The sequence below is a fragment of the Dermacentor variabilis genome, chromosome 11 (genome assembly GCF_050947875.1).
Source record: "Dermacentor variabilis isolate Ectoservices chromosome 11, ASM5094787v1, whole genome shotgun sequence".
NCBI classification, from domain to species: Eukaryota; Metazoa; Arthropoda; class Arachnida; order Ixodida; family Ixodidae; genus Dermacentor; species Dermacentor variabilis.
In genome coordinates this window covers 49,486,117-49,503,662 of record NC_134578.1, presented here as the reverse complement: position 1 = coordinate 49,503,662, position 17,546 = coordinate 49,486,117, and the positions used below count along the sequence as shown (strand labels likewise).

Below are 17,546 nucleotides of genomic sequence, written 5' to 3'. Positions count from 1 at the left end.
GTATGATTGGCGAGAGCGTCTTTAACTCAAGTGCTGTCCGTACACGTATCTACACCTTCTCTCTCCCTTCTCTCGCTTCGCCTTCTCCTTTCCCCTAGCGTAGGGTAGCCAACCAGACCCTTGACTAGTTAACATGCCTGCCTTCCTATATTTCTCTCTCTCTCTCTCTCTCTCTTGGCCTCCCACTGCCTCTCGGTGAGTGTTTCGGTGTCTATGGTGTCGTGTTTTCCGCCACATCCCCCCATCACATGGCATCAAAATATGGGCAGAATTATGAATATTGAGTGGGTGAGATTCGGTTCAATGGGATGTCGTGAACGTAGTAGCTGTTGGTGTAGAATTTCTTGAGGGTTACTGCCTCTTTCTTAGGCTTGGGTGAGGCGGCGGGTAATTTCGGTCTAGCCTGTAGTGTTGCAGAATATCGGAGTACTCTTCCCTTCTGTTTGGCGCGTCCTATGAGAAAGCCCGAGTGAACGTCATCTCGCGTGGAGGCGTCGGCTCCCTCATTCCCTCCTTTTTATACCTGCATTGTATAAAAATTTTCAATTTCGCCAAATTTCAGAAAGCTCACTCATCAAGTTTACAACTTTGTCTCTCGGCATTGAGAAACAACACCAAATTATTGTAAACTGCACTTATTAATACATTTACAGCGCTCGGAAATTGATGTATATTACATAGGCGTAAAATACTTGTTTAATTTGTGTATAGTGCTTTTTGTGCTCCTTCGAACACATACTAACCTTAACACGTAAGCTGACAGGTCAGGTATCAAATATGTCCGCTTTAGTTGTTGTTACAGACGCCGTTTATAGAAAGGCGATACCAGTTTTTGGCACAGAGTTCGACTTTGTCAATTTCGTGCTTCCCTATATCCTAATATTACTGAGTTTCGGCAATCTTTGCAAAACCTGTTGCTAGCTACATTTTGTAGAATGCCACATTAGTAGACTACCACACTATCTCCTAAATTTAACAAATGTCCCTCTAGCTGCTCCAGAAGTTCCTTAATAAAAATATTTCCCTGTCTTACGTGCATGTGAAAAGAAAATTGAAGTTTTCACTCACCTTGAGCTGCCTTTCAATTTCTAATTTCTGCTCACTTGCCAAGTCAAAAGTTTATTGAAGTTTCGGAATGCATACGGTGCGTATCGAAATGTCAGTGAACTTTGGACTACGAAGAGGAATGACAAGGAACCTTTTTGTTTTCTTCCAATCGCAAGCATGTTTGGCGACTATGATTGTGCGCTCTGATAAACTACGTCTCCTACGAAAAGCTGACACTCACAGTGGTTTTGCAGGTCTCGCTTTCCTTGCTGGCGTTTGCACAGACTATAATGTTGCAGTGGCAGAAGACGATCCACACAAGTTCAGCGGAGTATCTACGGTGGCTCATGAGATCGCACATACGTATGTTGGTTCCCAATACGAATATAAAATGCATGGGTCATTATCGTCCTCAATTACATAAGCGGAATTATTGGAGCACAGAAGAATTCTTTTCCCCCGCTACAGTGGACACTGCGAAACACTATCCCATTGTCGATGTCCGCCATATTTATGCTCCGAGCCAATCAAAAAGGGCATAGCCAGCTTCTGAGCCTATAAAAATTGACAGTGTGGCGGAATTTGCCGGTGTTCAAAGAGCAGTCTTATTCTAGTGCAATGCGAAGTTTTATTATTATTATTATTATTATTATTAATATTATTATTATTATTATTATTATTATTATTATTATTATTATTATTATTATTATTATTATTTACGTGTTAGCCTCCGGAAACATAAACATTCCTCACGCTCTGTACCCATAGGCGGAGGGAACGTGATCCGTTGCCCAGACTAAAACCCCCGCCGGGACGCCCTAGCAATGCGCGCTCCGAACACATTCACCTCCTTGTTCTTTTAGAGCTAGCCAACTAGCGAGCGAAGTAGCCAACTAGCCAACAGCCAACTAGCTAACCAACTACTCCAGCACCAACTTTTATAGAAACCCTTCTTGCCGTTATTTGAGAGCTCTCGGAGGCACCCTCACGTTCGACCTGGGAACCCGACCGAGACCTGTCGATTTTGCAGTCGCATAGGTGCTGCAAGTTCTGTTGGAGCGGCGTCTGCAAATGCAGTTAAGCAGGTGCAGTGGCGGTCGCATGGGCTTTATTGTCCACCATATTTGTTTTCAATAAGAACGGCTCACGTGTTTCTGTTTCCGGACTGTGATTACTCTGACGAGTGACTGTCAGAGACTGCCCGCTTCCGCTGCCTACGATCAAACCGGGCTCCGAATCATTGCAGTCTGAGTCCGATAGCACGGAGATTTAAATAGCCGAATTTACCATAGCTGAGGCCGCCCATAATAAGAACAGATGAGTAGCAGCATGAACGTAAAGAACGGGCCAAACCTGCCAAAGCCAACACATACATTTCACTGAAATATAGCCGCTGCAGCCTCACCAACCATGCTTTTTTTAAGTAGTAGTGCTCACCAATGCTTCTATTTGCAATGCGTTCGCAGTGTTCTAGGCCTTGAATGTGCAAATCTTTTGACGATTTCAGGCTTGGGGCGAGTCACGATGGTGAGCTACCACCGTCCCAGATTAAAGGTTATCCCCAAGGGCTTAACTGTTCGTGGCAAGATGGATATTTAATGAGCTTTTCGGCAACGGGCAAGAACATGTATGGGCTTTCCAACTGCACTGAGGACCAGATCCGTTTCGTTGTGAGGTATATAAAGTCTTCTTTCAATTGTTGCCTAGCGCAAACCGCTACATTCTAGTGACCGTGTGTTTAGGCTTGTTCTTCACAAATAAATCGGTATTGTGTGGTGTCGCATGCCGCGTTTCTCGTCGGGTTATTCCATGTGTGTAGGTGCGTGTGTGTGTGCGCCTGGCGAAAGCTCTTTTGTCGCACCATAAATCTGTTCCCTTACGGCCGCGACAGAATTGACTGGCACCTCACATAAATGTTACAGGAGAAGTTTGCTTTTCTGAGGAATGTGGAATGATGTAGTTGCGTTCTTCCGCAGGTCTCTGCCACAGTCTTGCGTGGAAGTTCGTACGGAAGCAAACTACTCGAACCGCCTTTACCCCGGGCAAAACATGACGTTCGAGCGATTTTGTCAAACAATGCATCCGGAACATGCTGACGTGCAGGTCTCGGACGTAAGTGGTCATTCCAGTGCCTTATAGCACAAGTGTGGGATTATTTTATCACGTGCTTGTAAGACTCGCAATGAAAATTACCAAAGAGCTAATCGGAGCGAAGTTGCATTAGTCCAGCTGAACTATAGGTTTCCTTTTTCATAAATTTCACGTTTTGAATATAGTAGAATTATAATGGCGCTCTGGGCGAGGTGGTCGTAAGTTAGGGCGTGACTTCAGCGAGAAGCACGGGAGTGCGCAAGGACAACTGTGAGGTTAAGGGAAATAACACTGTGTCTGCTCTTCTTTCCGCTAACCTTATGTTTGTCTTATTCGCACTTCGGTGCTTTCTGCTGCAACCATGCTGTGAATAAAACCAAAGGTCACTGCCCTTATTAAAAGCTAATTAAAAATGCTACCTTCCAAATTAACAGCAGAAAGAAATACTCGGGCTACGAAATGCACGGAATAGGTGAGGGCTCCGGATTTGTTCTGCAAGTTATTATTGTTAACGTGCGCCCAAAGCTTAGCGAACGAGTGCGTTTATTTTATTTCTTCCTTTGCATATCGCTCCTTTGGAAATGTGTCTGCCATGGCTGGGAATAAAAGCCAACGCATGAATCCCTTTAACTCCTTTCACTGCACAACGAGAAAGGAATCTCGGAAGCATTGTCCCATTGATGTAGTATGCGAAGCTATTCAACAACATTGTGAAAGCATTAATGCAGTCAGAAGTAACGAATGACGCATGTCCTCACGTGGCGATCGCCCATGCTTATTGATTTCGATGCCAATGCTGTGCCCACCTCACTTGGAACAATTCCAACTTTTATTCCTATGTAGAATTATACATGCGCTATGCACATTGTAATTGTGAAACACAATTCCGATGTTTGACGGCAGGCTCTAGATTACGCAAACTTCTCTCATAACATTGCGAAAAAAGAGGGTCAACAGAGGGAAAGGAACGAGTTCGGAGACGGTAACAGTTGTGGGTCATAAATTTCATTTTATTCATAGTAATGAGATTAGCTGGGAGCTTTATCCACTCTGCGATATGTCTGTGTGTATCTAACCGCTTTCACATACCCAGTGGCTCAAGTTGTCCACTAGCTTTGACCACTAGGTATGCGCTGGCTGCTCTCTTGCCAAGCAGAGATGGGCCAAGGGGTATGCAGCGGAATGTACAACCTGGTGGTGGCTATTGTATGCTGCAGTAGACCCGTTGGGTCACCTCGTGCGCGTCTACTGGGTATGTGCCCGAACATAAAACTCCGGCACTGCATGTGCGATATTGGTATGTGCGCATTCTTGACCAATCCTCCGACATGATTATGCCAAAGGGACACAAGACGTATCCAGCCTTAAGGTTGTTTCCAGCTTAAAAATATTCACATCTTCGCCGGAAAGACGGAGCAATGAGTGCGATAGCAAGATGTTACAATATTGCACGATGTGTAAGCCTCATAGGGGTAGTGGCAGTATGAATTGAAGTAAACGCAAGCTAAGTAATAATGAGCTGTTGTGCTGGGCGTCCTCTGCTTGAATCTTGCTATCGGACAATTTCATTGTTGTTTACTTATCAATGCGAACGTCTTTCTTGTCTTTCTTGGCGACTTTGCTACCACTTTCGCGCTCCGTGTATGTTTGAAATTTCTTTCCTGGATTGATCCTGGAGATTGTGCACAGCCGCCCAAGTAAAATTACATCATTTTCAGGTTCAAAATTTGTTATTGGATCGCACCTTTAATATTTAAGACGGAGAAGATTTAATATAAAACGGCATTGTGCTCTTTCTTTCAAGGCGAAGTTCCCGGAAGATGTGGTGCTGTGTGCACTATCTGCTGTATGCTTTTTCATCTCGTGTACAGATACTGACGCCTTTATTTCAAGACATCGCAGGAGCAGGTCCGCAATGAAATATCAAGTGCCACGTCGAAAAACTGAACGAAGTAGCAAAACTGCAAAATGACGGGGGAAACACCTACGCAGAAGTATAGCTAGGTGGGACTATTATTAAGATAGTATAGGTTTACGAAATATCAAGCATGGGGCTAAACGTGGGCGTCATGGACGTACACGTCGCTAGAGCTGATGTTCATGACTCACGGATCTGACGTGGCAGAGAACATTGAAATTCCCCATGCCACCAACAGCCTGATCTGCCGCTTGGTAGAATTTGTCCGCTTTCGAAGGTACAAAAGCGACATTTACTAAGCAGTGCCAAATGGCGTTCCAACGACGACGCACACATGCTGAGCAACGCTTCCGCAAACATCACGCTCGGTCATACGAGTAGGATTGGTACGGTTTGCGAAAAGGCGCATGGTGTCATGTTGGAGCTGCTTAGCGAAGCCATTGGCTGAGAAGTCTGTGGGACATAGTGCTCGTTTTTTTAACGGTTCCACCACCCATATTTGACCCCCCCCCCAATACCATTTCACTTCCCCACAGCAATGTAAGGTTGGCTTGATCAATATTCCTAACGTCTATTGCAAGCTGTTTCATTCTTTCACTATTTACTTTTCTCTTGAAACAGAGTCACAGTCATACCTATGAACAGTGCAAGATTCGCTGTTGCTGGAAGTTAGAACTAAGTATCGAAATGCGAAGTGAAATTGATATTGATTTTGACGCCTACGACGATTACGATTACGAAGATCTCAAGGAGTGTCAGGAGCACAGCATGCTGGAAGCAATGCCATGTGGAAGTGGTAACAAGGTGGGCATCGTTTAATTTTCACCGCGTGAGTTTACTTAGAGGCTTTCTTTTGTTGTTTGGCATTAGGTTATTGAAAGTCAGCATAGAAATGTAGCGCCCAGAATTTCTCAAGAAACTAAAAGGACCATTACTTTCCCAGTTGTCATTTGTATGCATTCAGCGCCGCCATACATTGTGCGACGACCCACTTTGTGTGACACTACTGACCGACACGTTAAACGAATCGCCGTTCGCGAAACTGCGAGAGCATTTTCAAGAACCATGTGTGGCAGTTTCTGGAATTAGTCTATCTTAAGGGAGAAACTCGAGATTCAAATACCCAATTCGGAAATGTATCTGAATTGTTAGGCCATCCGTAACAAGCACAAACCTCGAGCACCTCGCCTCTCGTGATGTTTTTTGGCTCGTTTCCTTTTCTCGCACGCTTCGATCCGCTTGAGCAAATGATCTCTCTCTGTCTCTTTGAGGCGAGATAGTACGAACAAGTGGCGGAAATCCAAAAATAGAGGGACCCGCAGACACAGGCACTTTTTTTCTCGTTCACACAATCACTTCGGACAGCAACAATCTGTCAACCACTACTCAGCGAGTTTAGAAAATAACACCCCACTTTACCTCCAGGATTATCATTCCTCCGGCCCCGGACACTTGCGAAAAATGTTGAACGAACAATCGTGGTCGTAAAACTCAGGGTGTGAGATTTCTAATTTGTGGAAAAACTGCTAGCATGTAGGTGTGGAACATATTTTTGCAGTTCAACGTGCGGCTTACAAAAGTGTCTTGGTTTGCCGGTGCATGCCCGATGACACTCTCCATTCACACACAGCTATCTGCTGACAACAGTTCTCCACGATAGCGCTTATAGACGGGTTAGTGGGCTGTATGATTCTTTATAGCAGTCAAGTAAGAAGATACACAAGAAAGTCAAATAACCTAAACAAATAGGTGAAATGAGTAGGGTCAAGCAAACATCTTTAGTCCGGCATTTCTGGCGTCCTTGTTTAATAGCACTGTATCCACTTCTCTTTGCGCCACTTTTTCATGTAATGAGTACACTAGGTTCACAGCTAGTACATATATTTTATTGCAAACTTGACTACAGCGCCTACATTGTCTATGTACGCGCTTTAGTCATATTTACAAAGCCTTTAGAGCAATTCAATGAGACATGGGCGCGAAAGAGACAAAGGACAGCGCTGTTCTGTGTCTGTGTCACGTCCCTGTCTTTTTGAGTTGTGCTAAAAGCTTCGCCATTAAGAGTAAACCGTACGAACTAGCCCAGGAATCAGCCTTGCTGTAGTCAAGATAGCAATGGAATACCTGCTAGTACGTTCCAAAACCGTGCTTCAACATATATTTTAATCAGAACAAGCACGTTCTAGGTGTAAATTATAAGCCGTGTCCCTCAGAACAACGAAACCACGCTGAACAGCCTAGTTTTACAAAGTAAGCTTTTAAGCCTATTAGCCATTTCGGTTGGTGATGTTGTCCGACACCCCCGCCGCCGGTCTCCGTCGCACTTATTGCAATGAATGAGAGAAAACATGCCCAGTTCCCGCTGGGATTGAAGACGGGCCCTCTGCGCCGGAGAAGCTACTCTACCACCGCGCCATGCCAGCGCTTGCTCGCTGTTCCGGAAACATGCCCTATAAAGGCGTCCTAGCGTGGGAGGTGTCACGCGATGTGACATGTGCGCCGCGTAGCGTCGATGCGTGCAAACTTTGAATTGCAGTTGCGCTGTATTCCACCGTCTGTCACGACATGTAGAAGTTGCATCGTATCGTGCCAGCTGTTAAGGGAGGTGACATGTGCGCCCATTAGTCTCGATACCTGCGTTTAGACCTCGGTACACGTTAGGACGCCTCCTCTCAAAATGCGAACCGCCGCTGAAAAAGCGGATCGTAGAGCTATGTGTGCGGCTGCATCCAGGCAACGTCGGCCTGTGCAGAGACGAGCACGAGCCGCAGCTAGCCGTCGACGACGTGCAGAGAGTTCATTTCGTTCTCGGGAAAACGATGCAAAAAGACTGTCTCCTATGGAGCCGCTCGTCCAGCGTATACGCTGTTACTGTGCTGCATGTGCCTCGCAGGCATGTCACTTTTTTACTACCTCTTGCGGAGAGGCTGTACAGTCTAGCTATGGTGAATCCGTAAAGCTCGGTAGTCCGTCGCAGGCCACCGAGAGGCACCCTGCCATACAATACGGTAAGGGTATTGAGTTACGTGCGCACGTATTTAAAGGTTAACGTAGCGAAGAAAGGCGTAAAGAAGGAGCTGGGTAGCATCGCCACTACAATGTTTCGGAAAGGATGCTGATGTTGTCATAGTCGTCCTACACATAGCCTTTTTTCCCCTCTCTTACAGACATGCTGGCGAGGTGTTTGTGGAGAACACAACTGGACAGAGATATACAACAGTTCGCATACTTCCCGCACATTCCAGACTCTTTAATTTCAGTGACGTTAGGAATAGGACAAGTTGATGTACACATGGACCACGTAAGATTGAGTAACTAACTCTGCTTTTGTGTATAGAAGCCGCAAAGAATCAAGTGCCGCAGTATGTCGAGTGCCAGACAATAAAGATGCCAGAAATCTTCAGCGGAACAATATAAATAAAATAACCTATTTATTGAGTTGCCTCGATAAATAAATTTCTTTATTTGCTTATGCCCTTGCCGACAACTTGACCACGACGATGCCACTCGAAGAAAATGTTGCATATGGGTAAGAGTCGCGCTACCGTACATAAAGCCGCTGCAAATGTACCGCGTTTAATTAATCGTAGGGACACTCCAGGAACATATTTGTCAGACAGCATTTCTGCTGTCTGTTCCAGACTGTTGCACTCCTTTGAAGTGTTTGAGCAGATGAAAGAGGACAGTTTGGAACAGTCCTTGCAGTGTATCGGCAAACAACCGGGAGAGTTTGTAGCGGCGCCGCTCTGCCCTTTCGAAAGAACCGGGTTCACGCCAGAGTGGTGTGTGACGATGCATAACTTTACGCGCACACTTTTTGTTAAACCCACTTTGTCTTTGCCGAAATATATATCGACGAACAGACAGAACAAAATATCAATGCAAAATTTCTTGTGAAAGTGGGCGAGAATGGTTGAGAAATCTGTCAAATGTTGCACAATGTCCATGTTCACCCGACTTTGACTGAAATTTTCGAAGTGAATGAAGGTTTCCGCCAACGTGGTGTCGAAAGTGCGTACTGCTGGGCATACGTTGCGATGAAAGAAATGCTGCATTGATTAGAAACCTTCAGACGTCTGGGAAAAATTCTTGCAGAAGGCCCTTACCGGTGGCGGAACCTAGATTTACGAATACGACATCGAGCTGAAGTCGCACAGCAAGGAGTGTAAAATAAAGAGGAGCCAAAGGAAAATATATCGGCCCGCCATGAAGTATTTCTGATGATTTGTGAACGCGAAAGCATTAATGCCTAATCGGACGCGGCTGAGGGGCCCTTCGAGTTACAAATTCGCGAGCAAGTGAGCGCGCTGAGACGCTTGGCACGTTTTGATTTGGCCTTACCGAGGCGCGGTTGGAAACCAGGCGAGATCTTGCGCGCTTAAAGGACCCTCACCAGGTCTGTCCATTTTGAGCTTGCAAGTGCAGTGCATACATTGCGCGATAACGCTCGTGTCTGCAAAGTAATACATCGCTATGCCGATGTATTATTTTACACCCCTAAGGGTTTTTTAGTGTCTATAACTCCCTAGCACCCTTGAAAAAGCTGGGTTTTATAGGGATTTACACCCTTATGATGGTTGCTCTATTTTCTATTAACACCCTATCCATTGAGGGTATTTTGAACAACATATTACCCTTTGACCAATGGGGTGTAAGTGTGTGATCAGGAATATATTATCCCTTCACCTATCGGGTGTGATGAGCAATAGCCCTTGCTATAAGGGTGATGAAGTACGGCATGTTGAAGCTGGTACATATGCACTTTATTGTAAGTTTCGTAAGTCTTCAGTCAGGCTAGCATACGGAAATGTTATGTATGGCGTACACACAATAGGTAATGTGTTTCCAAATGCACGGCATAGCAACTTTGAGAGAAAACACATAATCACATGCGAGTGCTCTGCATGAAATGGTCCCATTTACTACAGATATAGAAAGAGCGACTGCATTGAGGGTCATTTGTTCTAGCCTTCTGTACAATATTTAGAGCTTGCACTACGCCTTGTATACGGTGACAAGTCTTGTGGCCGTTCTACATTGAAGAACAGCTTCATTCAAAACAATGTTCCAGGGCACAGGTGAGGCTGGTGATGCTTATGTGTAGCTGTGCCAGGAGAGAGAGAGAGAAAAAAAAAGCCAGATACTGCATTCTGGAAGACTGCTTTACAACAACAACAGACCAAAGCTCTGCGCAAGGTTTGCTGCATCCGTCCATTGGTCGCTTCTTTTGCGTCGTCCTTGCCATGTCGCCGGGAAACCTTGCTGTGGTTGTTGCAGCAAATGTATTCAGACCCGCCGGAATGGCTTAATTCTGATGATTTCTGTTCTGGCGTTTAGACAGCTAACTGACAACAAGAAAAATGAGAAAAAATCATCTTCTCCTCTCTTTAGACTTCTCGGACCGGTTGTCTATCATACATTTATTTATTGTATTTATTGTATTTATTTATTGTATTTATTGATTTATTAAGATATCTCTTATAAGAACCAAGAGGCATTCCATAATAAGGCATGCAGAGCAAGAGCGAGTTCACTAGCATAGAAAATACAAGAACAATACTCTCATTGCATATTACATAATGAACAAGTGATGTATCATATGCGTTGAAGATTAATATTTAGGGTTAGAAGATAAATTGTTATGAACAAGGTAAATACGGAAATCATGGGGGTTCACGTGTCAGAACTACAATCTGATTACCAGGCGCGCCGTAGTTGAGGACTCCGGATTAATTTTGACCTCGTGAAGTTGTACAGGGGTTGTTGGGGTTGTACAGGGGTTGTACCGGGGTTGTTGGAGAAATATGGGAGAGGCCTTTGCCCTGCAGTGGGCGTAACCAGGCTGATGATGATGATGATGATGATGATGATGATGATGATGAAGTTGTACAACGTTTGCGTAAATGTTAGTACAAGAGCATTTTTAGTACAAGCAAATGTTAGTACAAGCCCGACCGCGGTGCCCGCTTTGAAATACGGGCACCGCGGTCGGGCTTGGATCCGCGGTCTCGAGCGACGCCACAGACACTAAGGTAACGCGTCGCTTACAGAAGTATTGATTTGCTGGCCAGCCGCTTGCGTAGCGCCGTCTTGACGCTGCAGTGCTTTACTGCGGCTTTCCCTAACGTCACTTCTCCATTGGTAATATTTGCACGTTTATTTTTCGCAAATACCAGAAACGTACCAAACCGTTACATCAATTGACGTTGGTCCGCTTATTCCTCAAATTTGACCACGTGTAGTAGCAGACTTTTCTTTCATTGAAGAGACACCAAACGACGCATGATCTCTGACGTCACATTGCCCCTCTCCCGCTCCGTCTTGGCGAGCTGCCAGGAGCGAAGAATGACGAAGTCGTTCCCTCGTTTCGTCTCGATTACTTGGAGACTAGGGCATGCGGTTGTACCTCTTCCCTATCTCCTCTCTCTGCTCCTTCTCCGGGCTATTGCGCTGCGAGCACAGATGCCAGCCCTGAAGCTTCATCAATGTTTTTGAGAGGAGCGGCATTGTGGCGATTCCCAGGCAGTTCCAGAAGGCATTGTGGTCACGCTCCTTCCAGACGAGGTGCGCTTCTTGACAGCGCCTGTCTCACCTCCCGCACTCCCTACCATGTGCTCTCGAGCGCCTCCAAACGTGGCATGCAAGACAGCGATAGCAGAAGTTGAAATGTCGAAGGAAAAGTCAAATAAAGCCTTAGCCCTCCCCCCGCACCGTTAAAACGTCCTTTAAAATTTATTCGACGTTCGATGTAACCGAACCCGCGACGCGCGCAGACTTCACTGCATCATAACCTGATGGCAAAGTCCATGCAGTCGGAAGCACGAAAGAGGACCCCCGGCTGCATACACGTTTAGGCATTGAAAATACGCCGAATGAATAATTGAATGTATGGTGTTTATTGGCGCAAGGGCCAGGTATGGCCAAAGAGCGCCAGGTCCGTGGTGATGAGTTCGCAGTGTAGTTATGAGTTCTATGAGATGGGTGTGACGTGGCTGTAAAGGTGCCTTAAAAATAGTCGCTCTGGAGTGCGTAAAATCTATCTGTAATAAGATTATGTCGATGACAAATGACATGTGCTATGTGCAATAATATCCGTCGTGAAAGAATGATGTACTATAGAAAATATGTTAGATGGTAAAAATTCCTGGAGCACTACTGCGTCGCCAGAGCCATTTAAACACAAGGGCCTAGAGGCATGTGCTACACGAAACAGCTATCACAGCGGCATCCTCTGAAGTGAGGAGATGCTACGAATGTGTCGGGCTAATAACATATAATACAACATCTTTCAGGAAACCTAGGACTCATCGCATCACGTCTCCTCATCGATTTCTTAAGAGAGACCGGTTTGATGGACATATGGTTAAATCCTTCAGCGGTATTGTGCGAGACGCTCGGGCGGAGCAATTGCCGGCCTTGTTCGCCAGGCTAAACCCGCCTGTTGCTACAATTCAGCACCACCACCACCACCTAGGACTGCGTTGGTGTCAAAGAGCGGTTCTGGGCCGAGTAACATTACAGGACGAAGGGGATGTGCTGCCTGTATGCTAGGGAACAATGTTTCTTTCTCTCAGACTTGGCTTTCTCACACTCCAGGAGGACGTGGAGGACGGTCAGCCCCTCCCCGCACCTACCTCAGGTTGGAGGATCATTTCTAGGGAGTAAAAAGTTATGATTGCCAAATGTGTATCCTATGCTGATACGACAGAATAGGACATCCGTTCACCATGATTTTGTTACAGAGGGCCAAGAACCCAACTGTGGCTTTATCACTTGCAGTTTGTAATTTATTTCTGCGTCCCACATGCGTTGCCAGTGGTTTGGTTGTTTCCTTCTTAAGAATGGCTTCACGTCTGCGACAAGGACTGAAGCAGTAGGATTAACTGCATGCAGTGAAATTGATGTGGCCATCTGGTCACATTTACCTTCGATGCCCCTATGGCCAGGCACCCAGCATATAATCACATGTTGATTAGATATATATGCTTTACACAGGACGGAATAGAGTTCATTAATTACAGGAATTTTGTGCTTACAGAATGACATTAAGGCCTTCACCACACTTAGGGTGTCTGTATATATAACGGCTTTTTGGAGTTTTGATTTCTTTATATCCTTTACAGCCGACAATATAGCGTAGGCCTCTGCCGTAATGATGTTTGTTTCTAGATGTAGTACATCGGATTCCGAGAAGGATGGACCGAGAGCTGCATAGGACACTCCGGCATGTGACTTGGAAGTGTCTGTGTAGAACTCTGTGCACGAGTGCTTGTACTGAAGTTCTTGGAAATGCATTCGGATTTCGACCTCTGGAGCATGCTTTGAAACTTTCAGAAAGCATACGTCACATTCTGTCACCTGAGAGTCCCAAGGAGGTAATAGCTTGGTTAGGCGCATTAGACGATGCTCGAGGAGTGGGACATGCATTTCAAATCAAAATCAAATCAAATCAAATCTTTATTCAGCATTCTTCCGCGTATGAAAAAAAAAGAATGCTAGGACAAGAGCAAAAAAGCTGCTACAAGCAGCTTGACGAGGCCCTTGCCCCTGTTTGACTGGCAGCGAAATGGTTTTTACACTCATTGTAAATACATATTGTTTACATATATGTGTTGCATCTCACAGAAAAAAAGCAAGAGAAATGTATTCGCGTACAATAGCATCCCTCGTACAGGCCAACATGTCTGAAAACATATGCAGGAAAAGGAATGTATGACAAATGTATTCACGTACAATAGCATCCCACGTACAGGCCAACATGTCTGAAAACATAGAGGAAATGGAAGGAAAAAAAAATACGCACTTCTGGTCCAATTTAGACCATTTTCACTCAGGTCGTACAGACAATAAAAGAATCATACAAAGGTAATACGAAAACAAGTGACCTGCAATAGAAAACGTTTACATTACATTTTTCCCTTCGCCTTTTTCCCCTTTCTTTTCTTTTTTAAAGTTGAAGACCGTCGTTTGCCATTAAAAATTCTTTCCATTGTTTTCTAGTGATGGCCCTCGGGACTATATGCCTGTTTTCAAGGCTATTTAGCAGGAATGGTACACGATATTGTAACCTGTTAAAACCATTTTGGGTTCGGGAAAATGGCAAATCCCATATTTCTCTTTGCCTTACGCTGTACGGCAGCTGCAATGATTTTTTGAGGCAGCTCATTCGTAGAAAATGCTCATTTGTGCGTCTTAAGCTGCTCTTGTATTTTAAGAACAGGTTAAATATGTACGCATGCTTGACAGGAAGGACATTAAGCGACTGAAACAAATCCCGCGTATGGGAATTGTATGGGGCATTTGTGATATGGCGAATAACTTTTTTCTGTATTACAAGTAATTTGTGAATGTTTGTTTGAGATGTTGTCCCCCAAACAAGGTTACAGTAGTTTATATGCGGGAGGAATAAGGCATTATATAGAAGAAGCTTGAGTTTCGGTGGAATCACCTGTCGCATTCTGCAAATCATTCCACATGCCCTCGCCAACTTTTTAGCTACAAGGTCAACATGAGCGTCCCAAGTTAAATTTTCGTTAAAGACGACTCCTAGTGTTTTAACCTGTTTCGCAAGCTCAATTTTAGATTTGTCAAAATAGATATCCAAGCAACGATTTATTTGCTTTTGCACCGGCGCAAATAAAATACATTTGGTTTTCGCTGCGTTTATTTTTAAGGAATTTACTGTGCTCCATTGAAACAATCTATCAAGGGTAGTATTTGCTAAGCTTGCGAGTTCCTTAATATCCTTGGACTGAAAGAAAATGCTGGTATCATCTGCATAGATGACAAAATATGCTTGATCACTAATGCTTATTAAATCATTAACATAAAGATTGAATAAGATCGGTCCCAGTATACTGCCCTGCGGAACCCCAGCCTTCACAGGAAGCAAAGATGAATATTCGCCTGAAATAGCGATGAACTGTTTTCTTTGTTCGAGATATGATTTTAGTAATTCTAAAGGTATTCCACGAAACCCATAATGTGCTAATTTGCATAATAAAGTGGTATGATTAATCCTGTCGAACGCCTTCGAAAAATCGACAAATATGCCAAGGGTTAACTTCCTTTCCTCAAATCCATTAAGTATGTACTCTTTTTGCGACAATAGAGCCAGTTCGGTTGACACCTGCTTTCGAAAACCGTATTGCTGAGACGTTATAATCGAAAACCTATTACAAAACGTTGTCACTCTATTACAAATAACTTTTTCCAGACCTTTCGAAATAACAGGCAATATTGCCACTGGTCTGTAATTGGATAAATTGTTTCTGTCTCCAGACTTATGCAACACCAAAACCTTTGCGAGCTTCATTTTGTCTGGAAAAACACCTGTAGACAAACAAGTATTAAACAGATGGGTGAAAACTGGTACTAGGAGATCGAGTACAAACTTAATAGGTCCTATTTGAAGTCCATCTATATCACGCGCTTTACTGTTTTTTAGTGATGAAAATACTAAGAATATTTCCTCCGGAGATACCGGCTCAAAAAAAGCACTGTTCGTAGTCTGTATTTCCAGGAAGCTCGTGGCAGTGTCATCATGGACGCTATCAACCAGATTTATGAAATATTCATTAAACTTGTTCGCCAAATTTTGCCCTTTAAATGCTTCATTATCAATTATTATTTCAAGTCCTTCATTGTGGCGGCTTCCCCTTTGTAATAATTTGTTCAATTCGCGCCAGATTTCATTACCACGAGCGCCCGGTTTACCCAAGAGGTTTTCAAAATAGCTGTTTTTAGCATTCCGTAAAAACTTTGTCACCAGGTTTCTGTGTTTTTTATAAGCAAGAAAGTCTGCACGATTTTTTGTTTGCAGAAATGCGGAATACAACGTATATTTTTTTCTTATCATATTGAGACATTCATCTGTGAGCCAGGGCTTGCGTATCTTCCTGGATTTCTTTACCATTTTGAATCTAAAGCAGGTTCTGTAGGCTTCAGTAAGGATAGAAATGAGAATGTTGTAGGCTTTGTTAGCGTCTACACATTCAAAGACAGGGTTCCAAATTATTTTTTGGATTTCTTCCCTAAGTTGCTTCCCTAAAGTTGCTTCCCTAATCGCTAAGCTCCTTCACACGCAGCGAGAAAGGCTGTCTTATAAAGGGACAATTGCGGAAAAGTGTAGCACACGTCATATCGGTAATGGTTTTAAAACATGGATGTTCAAGATTAGAGTGCAATTTAAGGAAATATGGAAAGCTGATGTAAGATCTCTGTAGGTGGCGCACCACTCATTCGATTCGGCATATAAGCTTTCGATCGGGCTTGTTCTGAAAGCGCCATTGGCTAAGCGGATATCTAGATGGTGGATAGGATCCAGTATCCTTCGCGCGCTAGGGGCGGCAGAGTTACACACTACGGCACCATAACCCAATCGTGACTGAATTACGCTCTTGTAGGGATTCATTAGAGACTTCCTGTCACTACCCCATGTAGTCTGGGATAGAAGTTTTATTATGTTCATTGTTTTTAGACATTTTGCTTTCAGATATTTAATGTGTGGGATGAATGTTTCTCTAGTGAAGTATAATATCGAGGATTTTGTTCTCTTTGTTAGGTATTTGTTGTCCACACAGTTCTAAGCAAGCATCCGGGACCAGGCCTCTATTTCTTGTAGAACACAATAACGTTTGTTAGGATTGATTTTAAATCCATTTTTCTCTGCCCGGATTGGCACTTTGTTCAAGCCATGCTTTACTTGCCTCTCGCACACTGCGAGGTTACAGGATTTGAAAGCTATTTGAATGTCGTCCGCGTAGACAGAATAAAAGATGGCCGGTGGTAATGAAGCACGAAGCGTGTTCATCTTCACCATAAAGAGCGTGCAACTGAGCACGCCTCCCTGGGGGACACCAGTTTCTTGTGTAAAAGAACGTGACAGTACATTGCTGAATTTTACCTGGAAGGTACGATTGGATAAATGGCTTTCTATTAGGTTTAGCATATTACCACGGATGCCCATTCCCGACAAGTCTCTCAAGATCCCGTAACGCCACGTTGTGTCGTACGCCTTATCCACAACAGTATATGACAACTTACTAAAAAGGTAATAAAGCCACAATACGAAAAGTATATGGGAGTTGCTGGTTTTCAGAGGCGAACACAGAAAGGCGTGACAAAAAAGTTGGTACTCACTTATTGGATGAGTATTGCCGTATTTGTGCGTAAATACCGCGACCACAAATATAATACGACGGGATACTTTCTGTCTTTCGGAAAAACAGAATATTTGTGCGTTGCAATTTTACATGTCAAGCATTTTATACTAAAGTCCAAATATACAAAGAAGGAAACTCGCGATTTACTCATGCAAATACGGCAAATTACCTGCCGGCAGGAGCCGCTTTAGCTGTATAAAAAGCGTTTGTGCACTACCATGTAGTCCAGCGCTACTTTATGGTGATCACCGTTGCAGATAACTGTAGCTATTGAGGCAATAAAATTGTGCTGTATTGCGGCAAATATATCTCGTACTTTTGCATGT

The 17,546-nt window shown here is 44.1% G+C and overlaps 1 protein-coding gene across 1 annotated transcript in view; it reads left to right on the top strand.

The window, feature by feature from the left end:
• Positions 1-8,460, top strand: part of LOC142564080 (A disintegrin and metalloproteinase with thrombospondin motifs like) — a 29,936-nt gene extending 21,476 nt beyond the window's left edge. The window contains exons 5-9 of the mRNA XM_075674922.1: positions 1,302-1,410; positions 2,555-2,722; positions 3,024-3,159; positions 5,678-5,860; positions 8,224-8,460. Coding sequence (XP_075531037.1) covers positions 1,302-1,410; positions 2,555-2,722; positions 3,024-3,159; positions 5,678-5,860; positions 8,224-8,310 — 683 coding nt within the window. The 3' untranslated portion in view covers positions 8,311-8,460. The remainder of the gene's footprint in view (positions 1-1,301; positions 1,411-2,554; positions 2,723-3,023; positions 3,160-5,677; positions 5,861-8,223) is intronic.
• Positions 8,461-17,546: the final 9,086 nt, after the last annotated feature.